This window comes from Mytilus edulis, chromosome 1 (genome assembly GCF_963676685.1).
Source record: "Mytilus edulis chromosome 1, xbMytEdul2.2, whole genome shotgun sequence".
Lineage (NCBI taxonomy): Eukaryota > Metazoa > Mollusca > Bivalvia > Mytilida > Mytilidae > Mytilus > Mytilus edulis.
This window is the reverse complement of record NC_092344.1, coordinates 78,366,388-78,381,795: the sequence shown is the minus strand read 5'-3', so window position 1 is coordinate 78,381,795 and position 15,408 is coordinate 78,366,388. Positions and strand designations below refer to the sequence as shown.

General features: G+C 32.0%; 1 protein-coding gene and 1 non-coding gene across 2 annotated transcripts in view; one reads left to right on the top strand and one right to left on the bottom strand.

The window, feature by feature from the left end:
* Positions 1-487: 487 nt before the first annotated feature.
* LOC139508952 (U8 small nucleolar RNA) lies at positions 488-622 on the bottom strand. The gene has a single exon (XR_011661483.1). It is a non-coding gene; the product is annotated as a U8 small nucleolar RNA (small nucleolar RNA).
* A 4,726-nt stretch (positions 623-5,348) lies between these two features.
* LOC139491033 (serine--tRNA ligase, cytoplasmic-like) overlaps positions 5,349-15,408 on the top strand; it is a 37,333-nt gene continuing 27,273 nt past the window's right edge. The window contains exons 1-6 of the mRNA XM_071278300.1: positions 5,349-5,578; positions 7,907-7,977; positions 9,479-9,562; positions 12,782-12,940; positions 13,513-13,653; positions 14,188-14,343. Of these exons, the coding sequence (XP_071134401.1) occupies positions 5,443-5,578; positions 7,907-7,977; positions 9,479-9,562; positions 12,782-12,940; positions 13,513-13,653; positions 14,188-14,343 (747 nt within the window). The 5' untranslated portion in view covers positions 5,349-5,442. The remainder of the gene's footprint in view (positions 5,579-7,906; positions 7,978-9,478; positions 9,563-12,781; positions 12,941-13,512; positions 13,654-14,187; positions 14,344-15,408) is intronic.

Sequence of the window (15,408 nt, the reverse complement as noted above, 5' to 3'; positions counted from 1 at the left end):
ACACTTTATATTTTGATGAAAAACTAGTTTCAAACCCAATTTTAATTTTAAGTAAGAAGCTGGTACTTGGTTAAATTTCATGATAAGAAAATGATACGGGAGGAAGTCGTATAAAGTAGTTTTTTATCCAAAAATTTGCATAATGAAGCATCAAAATCTGCAACACGGAAAACTAGGTAGAGGTGTTTAAGGAAACAGAGCACTGAAAACGACTGCTTCTGCTTGCAGGAAATAGATTATGTTTCTGTTCCTTCCGTGCAATACATTATATGGTACTAAGAATTCTAAAAAAGGAAATTGGGATACTTGAACTTACTTTGATAGTTTTTCTTCGCTTTGAAATTGCCACCCGAATGTGGCGTTCTACACGGTGGATTAGTTAAATGTTAAAATTTAAATAGAGAATGGTTACTGTTTTGATAAATTTTTATCTTTATTTTCAAGTGCTTCAATCATGTCTATGATTGCATTGGTCACCAGGTAGATGATCAGACTAGGCCCACTGAGCGTTGCAAGTCCCAGTGGGTCTGTGGGTTGTAAGTCACAGGTAACTCATCGCCCAATATCATCATGTGTCTGAAGGGCCGAAGCCCCGCAGGTAAGAATTAACTCTACCTGATGACACTAAGTGAAGGTCAAAATTTTACTAAATCTAAAGAAAGAATTACTTTGTATATAGGTATAATATGAGCACAAACATTACAAATACAATACAAATATAATTTTATTTTGCATTTTTATCATTATTTAAAATGATAATGGCACAAAGTATAGTTTGTTAATAAAATTTGTATCATGTAATAAAATAAAAAATAGATACATATAATATGTTGATCCACGAAAATACAAGGGAATTAATCCAAATTTGTATATTGACACAAAAATATCAAGTATTATTTAATCCCATGGTTTTCATTTTCATTGTCAGTATTTTTCATTGATAGGTACACAACAACACAATAAGAATGGTACATTAATTTAACATAAAGGGTGACTCTGACTGGATCTGAGGAGTGGATTTAAAGAAATTCCATAGCATAGTGTCACTGAGCTTGAGAGGGAAAGTGACGCATTAAATGTAACTTTTGATAAGTTTTGCATTAAATTATATTAAACTCAGTGAAAGTGTTTCTCTTTGGAGCATGTGGAGTTTTACTACACTTATCTGACCAAACAGCTTTTATGTCTTTTGAAATTAAAATTTCTAAGATATACAAGAGACACATAGAGGAACGTGTGCTTATAAACAGGAACGTGAAGATAAGCGGCCCGGGATCCAAAATATAATAACTGAATCTGCCAAGGTGCCACAGCAAAGAACCAGAGTTGAGAGACACGTTATACATTATGTTAATCATGTCTCTGGAAGAACAATTTCGTTGACCAATTCGAAACACAAAAAATATTGTTATATAGGGAAAACGATGATTGACAGATACACATACATGTACATGTATTTTAATCCTGTATCACAAAATCAAACTGAAGGACCAGGCTATACAAATCTTTATATGTCTCTGGTTATATTATTGCATATTTTTGCATGTTTTAAAATTTATGTTTATATATCGGTGGTCATCTTTGAGGGGGGTATGAGGGGTCTTGACCCCTAAATCCCGGGCTTAAAAACACGAAAACCTGAGGTCCCGAATTTAAATAAATTAAAATCCCGACATCCCGAAATTCGAAAAAAAAATCCTGGATCCCTTGCATTGGGTCAAGACCGAAATACCGAGCTTAAAAACACCCGACCCCGGTGTACCGACGCGATAAACTACGGGTCCTATCTCCCCAGAGCTTTGCCGGTCCGATCGTACACAACTATTTCGTAGTGTATTTCTTTTAGACAATAAAGGAAAATTACAAAAATCTTACCTGCGCTTTCTCAATAATATTTATAATAACAACAACCCTACCAAAGAACAGAAAACAGCCAAGGCCGTAACTTACGTAGAGGCATGTAGGCAGTTGCCTCCTATTGCGGACTCATGACAAAAAAAAAATGGAGAAAAAAAACACTGAAAGAAAAAAATGGTTAAGATCATGTATAATTTTTATAGCACTGGTTGTTAGTTATAACAACAAGGTGGTTAATCATAATTTCATGCAGGTGTGTTCAATATTTGGATCTGAACGGTCGGTACCCAACTCTGAATCAACTCTTTTGCACACATAAAATTTTCCCACCAAATACTATTGCATCTGCATACATATAGAAGTGACAATGTTGGCAATATTGAATGCATAGAAGTGCTAAAAAGATGGGATTTGTTCAGTCAGAAAAAATCACCTTTAGCATTTGACAAAGCCAGAATAAAACTTGTTGGTGTATACAAACATTGTTACGTTTTAATAATTTGAACGTCTTGATAGATAAAATTATGAGTTATTGAGTATATATGCATTTTCATTTTAAGGTTTGAAAATTGTGTTTTTGAAACAGTCAAAATTAATTCGATTTGGACAGTCAAATAAACCGGATAAAACACAAAAAATGACCAACTTCAGGGGGCTTTCATTTTAAGTCTTTGCAAAATTTGCCCTAAACTTAAGCAAAAATATCTTGTCAATAGTCATAAAGCAGGATAAAGCGAAAACAAATCTTACTCTACCGGGACACGTAATCTAACTCTGGTTTATAACTATTTTTAATATATTCCAGGCGCATATTTATTGAAATGTAACAAAAAATTAACAAGTCGTGTATACTAGGGAGGTACATTGCATACAAGGAAAAGGCCTGAAAAAATATCCTTTTCTGCATGCAATGGGTCCAAATATTTTTGGCTCCGCTCGGCGATAATAAACTGCCTCCCCTTACATGACACTGAGGCAATTTCCGGCCCTGTCAGCCGAAGTTCACCAATGGGTCTTCAACACAGCTTTCCCCTAAACAAAAATGTTTACCAGTTCAGTGATAATGGACGTCACACTAAACTTCGAAACATACAAATGAGCTAAAAATATTAAAAATCATACAAGACTAAGTCAGGTCAGAGACTCCTGGCTTGGTACAGGTGCAAAAATGCTCAGCTCAAAAGAAGTCCGAGTCCAATGTCACAATAGGCAACAAAAGAAATTAAGCAAAATGACCCTGAATGATACATGACCTCAATAAAACTGATTGAAAGATTATGTCTTCGTTTTGTAAATATCTTTAGGGGTTAAGTATCACTGATACCATCATAAAATATACGAGATGCCGGAATGCCAACAATTGGTTTTAGAATAAATGTATTTATTTCGAGCATCGGCAAAGACCCTACAAGTGCATCAATATCAAAGCCAACATATGCAATCTTTAATGACCTGACAACAATATCGTACTTATATTCCTTCATTATCAGTCTGTTTAAAGGTTTGGTTAGCTATAGAGGTGAAAGCCGACATTGTTGTGCTTTGTAAAGAATATGACCATAAAAGATTGGATGTGAAATTCCAGAACCATGGGATATTAAGATGTCTGCATGTTGATTTATATTTATTAATGTTTTTGTCCTTGTACTACCGATGATAAGATATAGTAAATGTTTTAACTAGTTTGTAATATCGAAAACCATGACTAGTCTTATATTTTTTCAGTATAATTTATATATTTTTTTCGCTAAAATCTAATAATATATGTTCCAGATGAAATAGACTCAAACAATTATAAATTATGATCTTTTAAACTTCAAGATTTATTGACCTATGATGTTCAGATTGACCTCGGATCAACCGGTATAACTTATTCTTTGAAAAAATAACTCAAGATTGGTGTATTTAGAATTGAACTGCTTATTGTGCGATACAGACGTGCAAACATATATGGATCTTTCATTTGCGACGCCCAGGATGTCACCACCTAGAGTGTGCTGGCCTTAAATTCCACACAAGGCTACATTCTGGATGCATGTGCAGCAGTGTAACCAAAAATAAATGCTAAAACAAATGTAAATATGTATAAATTTGCTTTTAATTTATCATTACTTTGTTCAATAATTATTTTTCTATTCAGTCATATCAAGGATTAGTATACTATGGTCATATCAATTTGTTCAAACTTGTAAAGCAAAGTATTTGTGTTGATAATAAGAAGACAGTCGTCGGACAAAGTATCCCGATGCTACACACAGAACAGACTTAATTTGAAAATTTAAAATTTTGCTGGTAATCGTGAATTAAAGGGGCACTAGCTACGAGATATATGAAAAATCTATAATATGATTCTTTTTTATCAATGATTAATGAAAGTTAAATAGTGACAGGGGCGGATCCAGCCATTTTAAAAACTTCGGGGGGTTCTCAACCCAGGATAAAGGGGGGTTCCAACCACATGTCCCCATTCAAATGTATTGATCGTCCAAAAAAGTGGGTTTCAACCCCCGTAACCCCCCTCTGGATCCGCTAATGAGTGAAATAATAGCGGCGGTCAGTACAGTTCAATTTGGTCAATATAACCTAAGAAACACTGGAAACATTGATGATGAATTATTCAATTGCAAGTGAATAATTCGACCTCACTGAATCTGTATTCATATGAACTTCAATCAAACCCCTTAGCTAGGGGTGGATAACACGTGAATTGTGCGTATTGAGTAATTTAAAAGAAAAGAATATCAAAATTGAAAGTGAAACAAAGGTAATTCATTTGATTGACTGATTCGATCTACAAAATATCTTTCTCAGTCATACAGGTAAAAAAGACGATTAAGATATATTTTTAATTTATAATATAAAATTAAACAGATCTAGAAAATCGAAAATACATACGAGTTCCCTAACTACACATGATGACCATCGGAGGTCTTCGGAATTCAACTTGATAGTTAATTAGTTGGCGTCTTGACTAATATACACACAAAACGAAGCTAAATATTCTCGAACCCATGCCCTGTAAATTGTTTATTATTTTATAATTTGGATAAATGTTTACTGTAACGCTATTTGTCCGCCATTGCTGGAAATCACACAGGTTCCCGTAAAATTTTGACGTCATAAAACAAAATGTCTGACGCCACAATGGAAAAGTGATTGTTGTTGACGTCAAAAGTTCAAGCGGACGGGTCAGCCGGGAATAGCGATAAGGTGTATTGTTACATATCAAATTTAGAAATTCAAGTTGAGTCAAATCGGTGAATAGGAAGTTGAACGTATGATATCGGATTTTTGTCCAGAGACCTATTTCAGCAAACAGTTTTGGAAACATAATTACTTTTTTGCTTTTTGTCGTAGCCAGTGCCTTTGGTTTTTGTGCGTCAAAAATGTGATTTCACTGGTCAAGCTTTTTGGAAAAGCTATGACTTGTTCAGTCTGTCGACACTTCTGAATCACCTTTGCGTTTATAAATACGACATTGTAACAGTTGCTTTCAGAAAACAATGATTAGAACAAGGGCAAAGAACTGTTGCCAAAATTTCACACGTTGGACCGGTCTTGACAGCTGAATAGACTAGACTAAAAATGGTGTTAGACATTGAATTATTCCGTGCAGAGAAGGGTGGAGACCCATCTAAAATTCGTGAAAACCAAGCAAAGAGGTTTAAGGATGTGACTTTAGTTGATAAAGTCGTTGAACATGACAAACTGTGGAGGAAAGGTACATTGTAGTCTGTTATGAATACACCTTATCGCTATTTCCGCTTGACCCGAGAATCTGTTCCGCTTGAACTATTGGCGTCATACAACAATCACTTTTCCATTGTGGCGTCAGATATTTTGAATTATGACGTCAAAATTTTATGGGAACCTGTGTGATGTCCAGTAATGGCGGACAAATAGCGATAAGGTGTATCACCACTGGCACTGCATGATTTTTTTTTTTCTTCATTTTAATTTAAAAGTCATTCAAAGCTTCATATAACTGTGTTATTAAACCGTTTGTCTCCATTGATGGAACTTGAAGAGTATAACTGAAAAAATAACCATATGATGATGCAATCACATGAAAATTTAAGATATATCAGGATATACAATTATGTATATTTTTTTTATATAGCCATGGGAAAAGTCATAAATAAGGTGATTTATGCTTTGATTGTATATGACAAATGAATATATGGTTAATGCAATATGACACAACTGCAATATATACAAATGATCAGGGTTTCCCCTAGTCCAAATAATTATTACGTCTTGAAAGGCTATTTTTCTTTGACGCCTTACATCGACGATGTAAGGCGTCAAAGAAAAAAATTATAATAGCCTTTCAAGACTAATAATTATTTGGACTAGGTTTCCCCTAGTCCAAATAATATGACGTTGGCAAGGCTATTTTAATTTTTTTCTTGGACGCCTTCCTATATGACGTCATAATGCTGAAGCCATTTTTTACGTCTGGACTTTGAGAGCAAATTTTGGGAGGAACTTTGCAACCTTTTGACATGAAATTTTTATTGCTGGCTAGAAATTTTTACGTAGTTACAAAGTCCCACCTTTTTTGTGCTTATTGGTGCAAAATATTTCCAGAAACATCCAAAAGAAATGGTAAAATAAGATACAATTCCATTTGAGGTGGACAAGTTGTCACAACCATTTATTTTCCTTTCAACATGATATCCCAAAACTCCCAAGAAACATCACTTCCAGTAAATATAAAATATAAAACTCGGTAAAACTTGATGTACCTGAATTTCCGGAACAATCGATTTACATTATCCGGAAATTCAGGTCTGTCAAATTATACCGAGATTTTAATTTTATACTTTTCGGAAGTGACGTATTTTGGTAATTTTGGGATATCATGTTGAAAGCAAAATAAATAAACAACACTCTCATGGCAACTTCACAGAGTTGCTTTTGCATGCATAATCATCATGTTTATGAGAAATGTTATAAATGTTGAACATTCTTATAATTCATTACATAATGCATATTTTATACCAGCTGAATTCTTTGGTTAGAAAAATGTTAGATACAAATAATTATAGGCCGTACAGTGATCTATAGTTGTTATATGTCATTATGTCTCTGGTTGAGAGTTGTCTTATTGGCAATCTTACCACATCTTCCTATCTTTATATGTTTATAATAAGAATAAGAATAAGAATTTTATTAGTATAAAATCCAAACAATAGGATTGTTACTAAAATACAAAAAAAAACCAAACAGACAGACAGGCATATTAATTACAAAACGATAGACATTAAACACTACAAACATGTACATGTAGCATTGAAAGATTTGGTTTTTTTATATAGATTATTAATTTTAATTATAATACTATTTTTGACAGCATGCCTCCTCTTTAAAATTATTAATTCAAATATTATGCTTATATATAATATTATAGGGTTATTGCATGAATATTGGGGAATATTGTCCCGAGTAGAATTTCATATTGCACTTGCGACTGCAATATATGTTCTACGAGGGAGAATATTCATGCAATAACCCTATTTATATTGTATAGCAATATAATATTTAAAAAGTAAAAATTGGTTTAAACTAAGATTTAAGCGTTGATGACGTCATGAATTTTGAATATTTATTACACTAGTGCAATACTAGAATTTATTGCAGGCTAACTTTTGGTTACGTTCTGTGGGAAATATTATATTACTATACAATAATATAAGTTGAGACGTCAATTACACAGTTCATATAATGACATTATAATTGTTTCTCTCATTATACATTTCAAGTACATAGTTAACAATAATAAGTAAAATATCACATTCTAAACAGGAAAATATAAAATCAAATTTGTTTTCTTCACTCATTGAATTAAAGGTGGGGACAATACTAGAAATTTCATTAAACATTTTGATCCTAGTTTTATTAAATTCTGAACATGTTATGATAAAATGAAATTCATTTTCCACCTCTTTATGGCATAATGGACATATTCTATTTTCTAAAGCTGTTTTGTTGTATCTTTATATGACATAACAGATATGTATAAAGCTTACTTGTTTTTGTTTTTCAGCAAGATTCTTGGCGGATTTGCTCAATCAGAAGAAAAACATGTGTAGTAAAGTTATAGGAGAGAAAATGAAGGTACATTTTCAATTTGTTATACACTGTCTCTCTAGGGGATATAGTAGTTAACCATTGTCTGTCCGTTGCATTTCAGACACTACAGGTGCTTTAACACTCCAAGTTTACATTGTGTGAAACCTTGTCAGTTTAAAGTTCTTCATTCTGTTTACCAAATATGTATATTTTTAAAAGGTGCACACTTGTGTATGAAATTTTTTTCACATTTAGTGGCAACAATAGACAAGGTTGACATCTTTTTAAGACGGATCAGATTTTTTCTAAAAAACTACAAATTTGTAAGAACATTGAATATAAGAATTTACTTTGAAGCTACATGTATAGGATCTGTATTCTTATATTTATAACATCATAAGATTTAAAAAATCCTTGTTAGTTTTAAAATCAAAGTGATTATCACATAAATGACATCAATGTTATATTTTTTGGTAGCTTTTTGTCTAAGCCTGTTCTTAGGCCAGATTGTTACCATGATTACAGGCATTTAACTGTCTAACTGACACAATATACAGTAAAACCTGTATAAACCGGCCGGCTACGGGACTATGAAAAAGGGCCGGTTTGGACAGTGAGCCGGTTTATTCAGGTTTCAGTTTTGACCGGAAGTTGATGACTTGTGACGTCCGACATTTTGCATGTAAAAGTTCTCTCTGATTGTAAATTATATCTGATAAATTAAAATAATTTCACTTCGTTTTTCCTTGTTTGCATTTGCATCATAATGCTCGCGTTGTTTGAATTGTAAGACGAGAATTTCGATTTACTCCCATGATCAATAATTTGAAATGTTGGAATGGCCGATTAAAAAGCCAGAATATTATCAAACGTCATTTCATCACTTCCAAAACGTTGTCGTACAGTGTAAAATATCCATTGATTGTTGTCATCCGGATGTTTTTCATTATCAAGGTCATTTGTTTAGGGGTTCACAACAGGGAACCCAGAATTTCGAAATCACGATGTGAATTTCTTACTCCGCGATTTAAATTTGTTTATCCAAGTTAAAACGTAAGTTCAATCCGAGATATATTCGGTGTGTTTTTTCATTTAATTGACACGTTTATAATGTTTTGATACAGCTCACTACTGTACAATTTTAGATTCACAGTTTGACACCTGACTAATTGATTATCACGAAAAGCTATATCGTATAAACAAATATGTTTTGATTGCATATTGATCATTGAAATTAATTAGACAAACCGGTTTAGACAGGTAATAATTAATGTAATTAAGAGTATTGGGACTTCATAATTAGACCGGAATTCGGAATACACAGGGTCCGGTTTACAAAGGTTATTTTAACAAAGACTTTGAATGGAAAAATAAGGGACTTTCATTTTCGGCCGGAATGGACAGGAAACCGGTTTATTCAGGGTCCGGTTTAATCAGGTTTGACTGTATGTATATCCTTGAGTAGTAAACATATAGGATGAACCTAAATTGTTTTAGTCTGTAATAAAACAAACAATATACATGTATGATGTATCTATATTTGTAGAACAAAGAGCCACAAGGAGATAATGAATCATTACCAGATGGCTTTGCAGACACAATAGAAAATCTGACAGCTGACCAAGTAAAGGTTTGTATGTTAGATTAATATTATTGATGATTTGCATCTATATTCAATCTCTTGTACACAATATTTTGAATCTGTTGAATGTCACTCACTTACCAGAGTGACTTTGGACAGGCACATCTTCTTACCTGAGACAGTGGTGTTACAGTATACAAGGTAGAAACACATTGTAAAAATCAGTTGGAAAGGACTTGACTTGCCAGAAAGGTGCAAATACCAAAAACAAAAGTTCCAATCTAAAAATTCTCTTAGTAACTCAACTGAAAGTTAGTTTTAACACATGAACACTAATAACAATAAAATAGAGTATGTTGCATTTTTCATTAAAGGGAAACTTCGCAAAAAAATCAAAAATTGATATTATGTCCATTCTGTATAAAAAAGCTCAAATTTATAGATATTAAAGTTTTATTCCGCTAGATAAGAGATCACCATCGATTTTAAATTTTGAGTATCAATTGTCTGCGTTCCGCCATCTTGTCATCTTCTCCGATTAAAAATCACGATATGTCTATAAACCACAAAGGACCAAAACTACAGTAACCGATGTAGTCGTAATTGCGTGTCGATATCTTGTCAATCGTACGGTTGTTTTATCTGACTATTATAATATAAACTAACTTGATACGGAAAATGTTCTTATTTTTTTTTAAATAACCATAGTCTGTTATTTTCAAACTGTTAATATTGGAATTAGTTAAAAAGTCAAAGTTCAAATCATAAATAAGTGTTCCGTGAAAATTGTTTTCGAAAATCTAATTCGTTCATAATTCTTTAAAGTAATTAACTTTATTCAAATAAATTCTGATCTTCCTTCATCTGATCACCAGCATGGCTAAAGGTATTACTCCCAAAGGTATTGTGAGGGGTGTGAGGTGACACGACCAGGTATTCAAGCGATTTCCTGTCGGGCTTGCAAGTTCATGCATCGTTTCACTTCTGTAGGTATTGGTCAGTGTACACGGCCGATAACTTTTGACTATCAGGTGTATAATATACATCTCTGTCTTGCGTGTCCGAAAGTGATATAATATACTAGTCATTACTTAACTCATACGCTTGTTTATAAATAACATTTCTGGTGTAAAGAATATTATTTATAAAAATATAAATAATACCAAAAAAAAAAAAAGATTTGAAGAAGTAGAAATCTATTTACATATTTTTTCCAAAGGTTAATTTGGAAAAATGTAATATATACTCGTTGTCAATAGTAAAGGACAGATTGGAACATACCAGAAATATTGATTTAAAAAATGTACGCACTTGTCGACGATTCGTTTATACGCCTGGATAGAAAGTTACGGAACTATAGCGCAATTTAAAATATATACATGTATACATTGAACATAAGAAAGGAACATACATTTTGTGTAAATTGGGGTAAAAGTTTTGTAAATAGACTAGTCCACGTATGCCAACGGTATGTAATCAACGAATTCGATAGACTTTTGTATACCAAAAGAAGAAGAAGAAGAGAACCAATTTGATTTAAATACAGGTCGATATATAACTTGCTTTGGTTCATCGAAGTTATGAACATAGTAAAATCACAGATTTATATACTAGTCAATTAAATTGTTCTCGAATAAAGGAAGGAATTCGTCATCATCACAATTGTTCCAACATTCATGTAATATATATATGCAACTGGAGGTACACTAATAATCCCCAAGGGATGTGAATATTTTCTAGGAAAACTATTGAGTATTACAGTTTCAAATCAATTTCGGGATTTATTTTCTTTCTTGATATTCAATGACAGCAATTTAAAGAATAAACTGCTTGTCCGCTTTAGGGGTATTCTTGCCAGTTGAACAGACTTATAATTACATTCAAAAATAGGGAAGATGACATTAAATTTGTTGTCTTTTGTTTTTAAGTAAAAGTTAATTGAATCATCAAAGTTAATATCCTTTGGTCTCGAATGTATGTTAACTAATTATTAATGTATTTTTATAGGCTAGCTCAAATCCTCATCCAAATAATATAATCTATATGTAATAATCCTTTCCTTCCACACAGAGATTTAATGCCAAGCAGTAGACATATTATAGGTACTAATTAAGTAATTAAATGATGAATAGATAACAATAATTAATCTTAAATGTGCAAAGATTTGAAACAAAAGTATTCGTACATATTATATTCCGCTTCGGTAGAGTTATCTTCAGATAGTTTCAGATATTAATTAATACATGGCTTTCAAAAGTCTAACTCGTACATTTTTTTGCCTAATAAAGACATTAAAATGCTTTGGTTAAGCTATTTCTAATTTCTAAGTTCCCCTTTTTTATGAGACATAAATCAAGGACAAGCGGTGTATATCATTTCATTCTTACACATGAATTAAGTTTCCCGTCTTTAACCGAAAATTGTTTATTTCTTTGTTAATTAACTTATTTGAATTCAAATAAATAATAGCACCAAATATAATTAAATAATTCCACGGCGATCTATTTTTATTCGTCACCAACTTGAATATGTACTTTAAATGTGTGTATTAAATGATCCCTTGTTTTATAATCCACTGATCCGAATAGACAGTCACACCTGGCAAGGTGTGCGCCCTAGAGGCGTGGTTAAATACTGAAGTGCAAATAACAATTTACCTTTTAACAAGCCATCTACGAGTATTGCCACAGAACCGTGAATACACACATCGTATAAACCTAGTCATAGCAGAGATAGTAAAAGGTCAATAAGAGTACACCAACATATTGTCTTTACAGATTATTGTACGTTAATTTGTTCACCTTATTAGTCCGAAAATGCAGTAATTAAAAATAAATTTATAACTTTTTGTGTTGTCTACAAAATATATACGTTTTAGATAGAAAATTTATCTCATGAATGTGTACAATTGCACGTCTGTGCGTTTTATCTTCTTATTATCGGATGGTTATTAGATAAAGCATAAGTCATCGGCGCGCTGACGATTACGTTAAAATATGATTAAAAACCAAGACTTTTAATGATTGTATTTTAAATCCTGGCATGCAAAAACCAGGAGAAAACGTCACGACCTACAGGAAGTAGTTAATATTTTTTCATTAATTATTGAATTTCTCCTTTATTACTGCACATATAGAGATAAAACTTTGTGAATATATATATTATGTCATAATGAACATATTTAAACCTTAAGTAAAAAATCGCGAATTTTCCCTTTAAGAAGTCTTATTTAATGACTATTAAGTTTTTCTTTCTTTCTAATTTTAGACATACACAGTAGTACAAATTAAACAGATCAGAGTTATGATTGATGACCTTATGAAGAAAAACGATGACACAGTGATCCTTCATGAAAAAGAGAGAAATGACTCAATGAGAGAAATAGGAAATCATCTCCATGAGTCCTGTATTATCAGCAATGATGAGGTACCAGTGATGTAATTTTTAAAGTGAACATACTACATGTACTTTGGATGCAGACTACTGTAAACCAACTTATTATCTGGATACTTTATTTAGCATTTTACCCTTTCTATTCCACTTTGAGGCTAATTAATTCACGATTTTCTTGTATACTTGATGTAATTTAGTAAGGAAACTGTTATATATTCTCCTTATTTTTCAAAACACGAAAGTCATGAAAATAAATCGCTCATGAAAATATTTTGGTTTATAGTAATTGGGTCTTGTCTTATCAGCAGTATCATTGAAATTGATTAATTATTAATAATAATATCTGAAATAACAAACAGATAAAGTTCAAGTATTGCTATTTTAATTTCAACAATTGCTAGGTACTATTAAACTTTTGAAAAGACATACCTCTACGTCAACAGTTTATTGTAATGTTGTATTTTATGATTAAATGCTGTTCCCCTAAGTTTATAATGTACTGCCTATTGTTGGTAGACACATAATAGTGAAATGTTAATACACCATAACACTTTATATTTCTGAAGGACCTCATTGGAAAATACATTAACTCTTTTTAATTGCAGGATGAGAATGGGGTTGAAAGAATGGTTGGAGATTGTACTACAAAAAAGAAATACTCTCATGTAGATTTGGTTGTTATGGTTGACGGCCATGAGGGAGATAGAGGATCAGTTACAGCTGGAGGTAGAGGATACTACTTGAAGGTAGGAGTGACCCTAAAATTGATTGGCAGACTTTCAGAAAAACACACAAACGAAAAAACTTGTAACCACTAATAAGGGTCATAAAAGATGGATTTTTGTAAGTAAACAGAAGTTTTGTACCTTATGAACAAAAATTATTTTTTACCTTGAACAGAAATCATTTTTAGCCATGAATAATAGTTTTATGTTTTTGAGCAACATTGCAATTCATTATATGTATATGAGATAGGTCAGATACTTAAGTAAATTGTAAGTCCCAATGTTATAATTTTTAAATTCTCAAGTATGCATCAACAAATAGATATGATGTATACCTGATATTTGTTAGATTGATTTCCTGAAATTTCATCAAGTGGACCATACTACATTTTGTATGTAAATGCACAATGTTTACTACCATTTTTCAGGATTTATTAAACATTTTTTTAGTGTACATACATTATTACAGCCTTAAAAATTAATGTAGTTTATACTAGACTATATGTTACGCATTTTTGAGAGAGTCAATCATTAAAATATTATATTTTTTTTCAGGGAGCCTTAGTTTTTCTGGAACAGGCACTTATTAATTTATCTATGAAGATGTTACATAAAAAAGGCTATGTCCCTCTCTATACTCCATTTTTCATGAGGAAGGAAGTCATGCAGGAAGTAGCACAGTTAGCTCAGTTTGATGATGAATTATATAAGGTACATCCTTTCTTCAAAAGAGGTTGAGCCATGATCAGCCATGACATATAACATTCACTTCATTTATATCTGATACAGTAAAACATGGGAATTAAAAAAAAATTTGTAAGGGTTCCGCGGAACCCAGTGTCTCGCCTACTTTTGCTGTAAATCGCAGGCTCAACAAAAATGAGGCAAAAAATCAATAAAAATATTCCTCTTGATACTAACTTATGATTGTAAGAAGCTTCTGTCCAAGTTTGGTAAAAATTTAGGATAGTTAATGAATCTAATAAATGTTTTGAAAACTTTAACTGCAGACTGTATGTAATGTTAACTGGAAGAAAATCTAAGTCCATTTAAAAGTAAAATACAGAAAAAAATGGAGTTATCTTTTTACAAAATTTACTTCTGGATACTATCTTAGGATCATAAATAAGCTTCTGTCCAAGTTTGGTGCAAACCCAGGATAGTTTAAGAAAGTTATTAAAATTTTTTAAAACTTTAACCACAGAGTGAATGTAATGTTTCCCCGCAGAAAAACTAAGTCCATTTAAAAGTACAATACGGAAAAAATGGATTAATTTTTTTACAAAATTTACTTCTGGATACTATCTTATGATCATAAACAAGCTTCTGTCCAAGTTGGTACAAACCAAGGATAGTTTAAGAAAGTTATTAAAACTTTAACAACTTTAACCACAGAGTGAATGTAATGTTTCCCCGCAGAAAAAACTAAGTCCGTTTATAAGTAAAATACGGAAAAAATGAAATTTTATTTTGACAAAATTTACATCTGGATACTATCTTATGATCATAAACAAGCTTCTGTCCAAGTTTGGTAGAAATCCAGTATAGTTTAAGAAAGTTATTAAAATTTCAAAAACTTTAACCACAGAGTGAATATTTGTGGACGCCGTCGACGACAACGGAATGTAGGATCGCTTAGTCTGGCTGTTTCGACTAAAGTCGAAGACTCGACAAAAACTGTTTTAAAAAAGCTTGCAGAAATTTAATGCATATTCATGTGAAACAGAAACTATGTGTTTTAAAAGTATTTGCTTCTACAGCACTGCTGCATCTTTC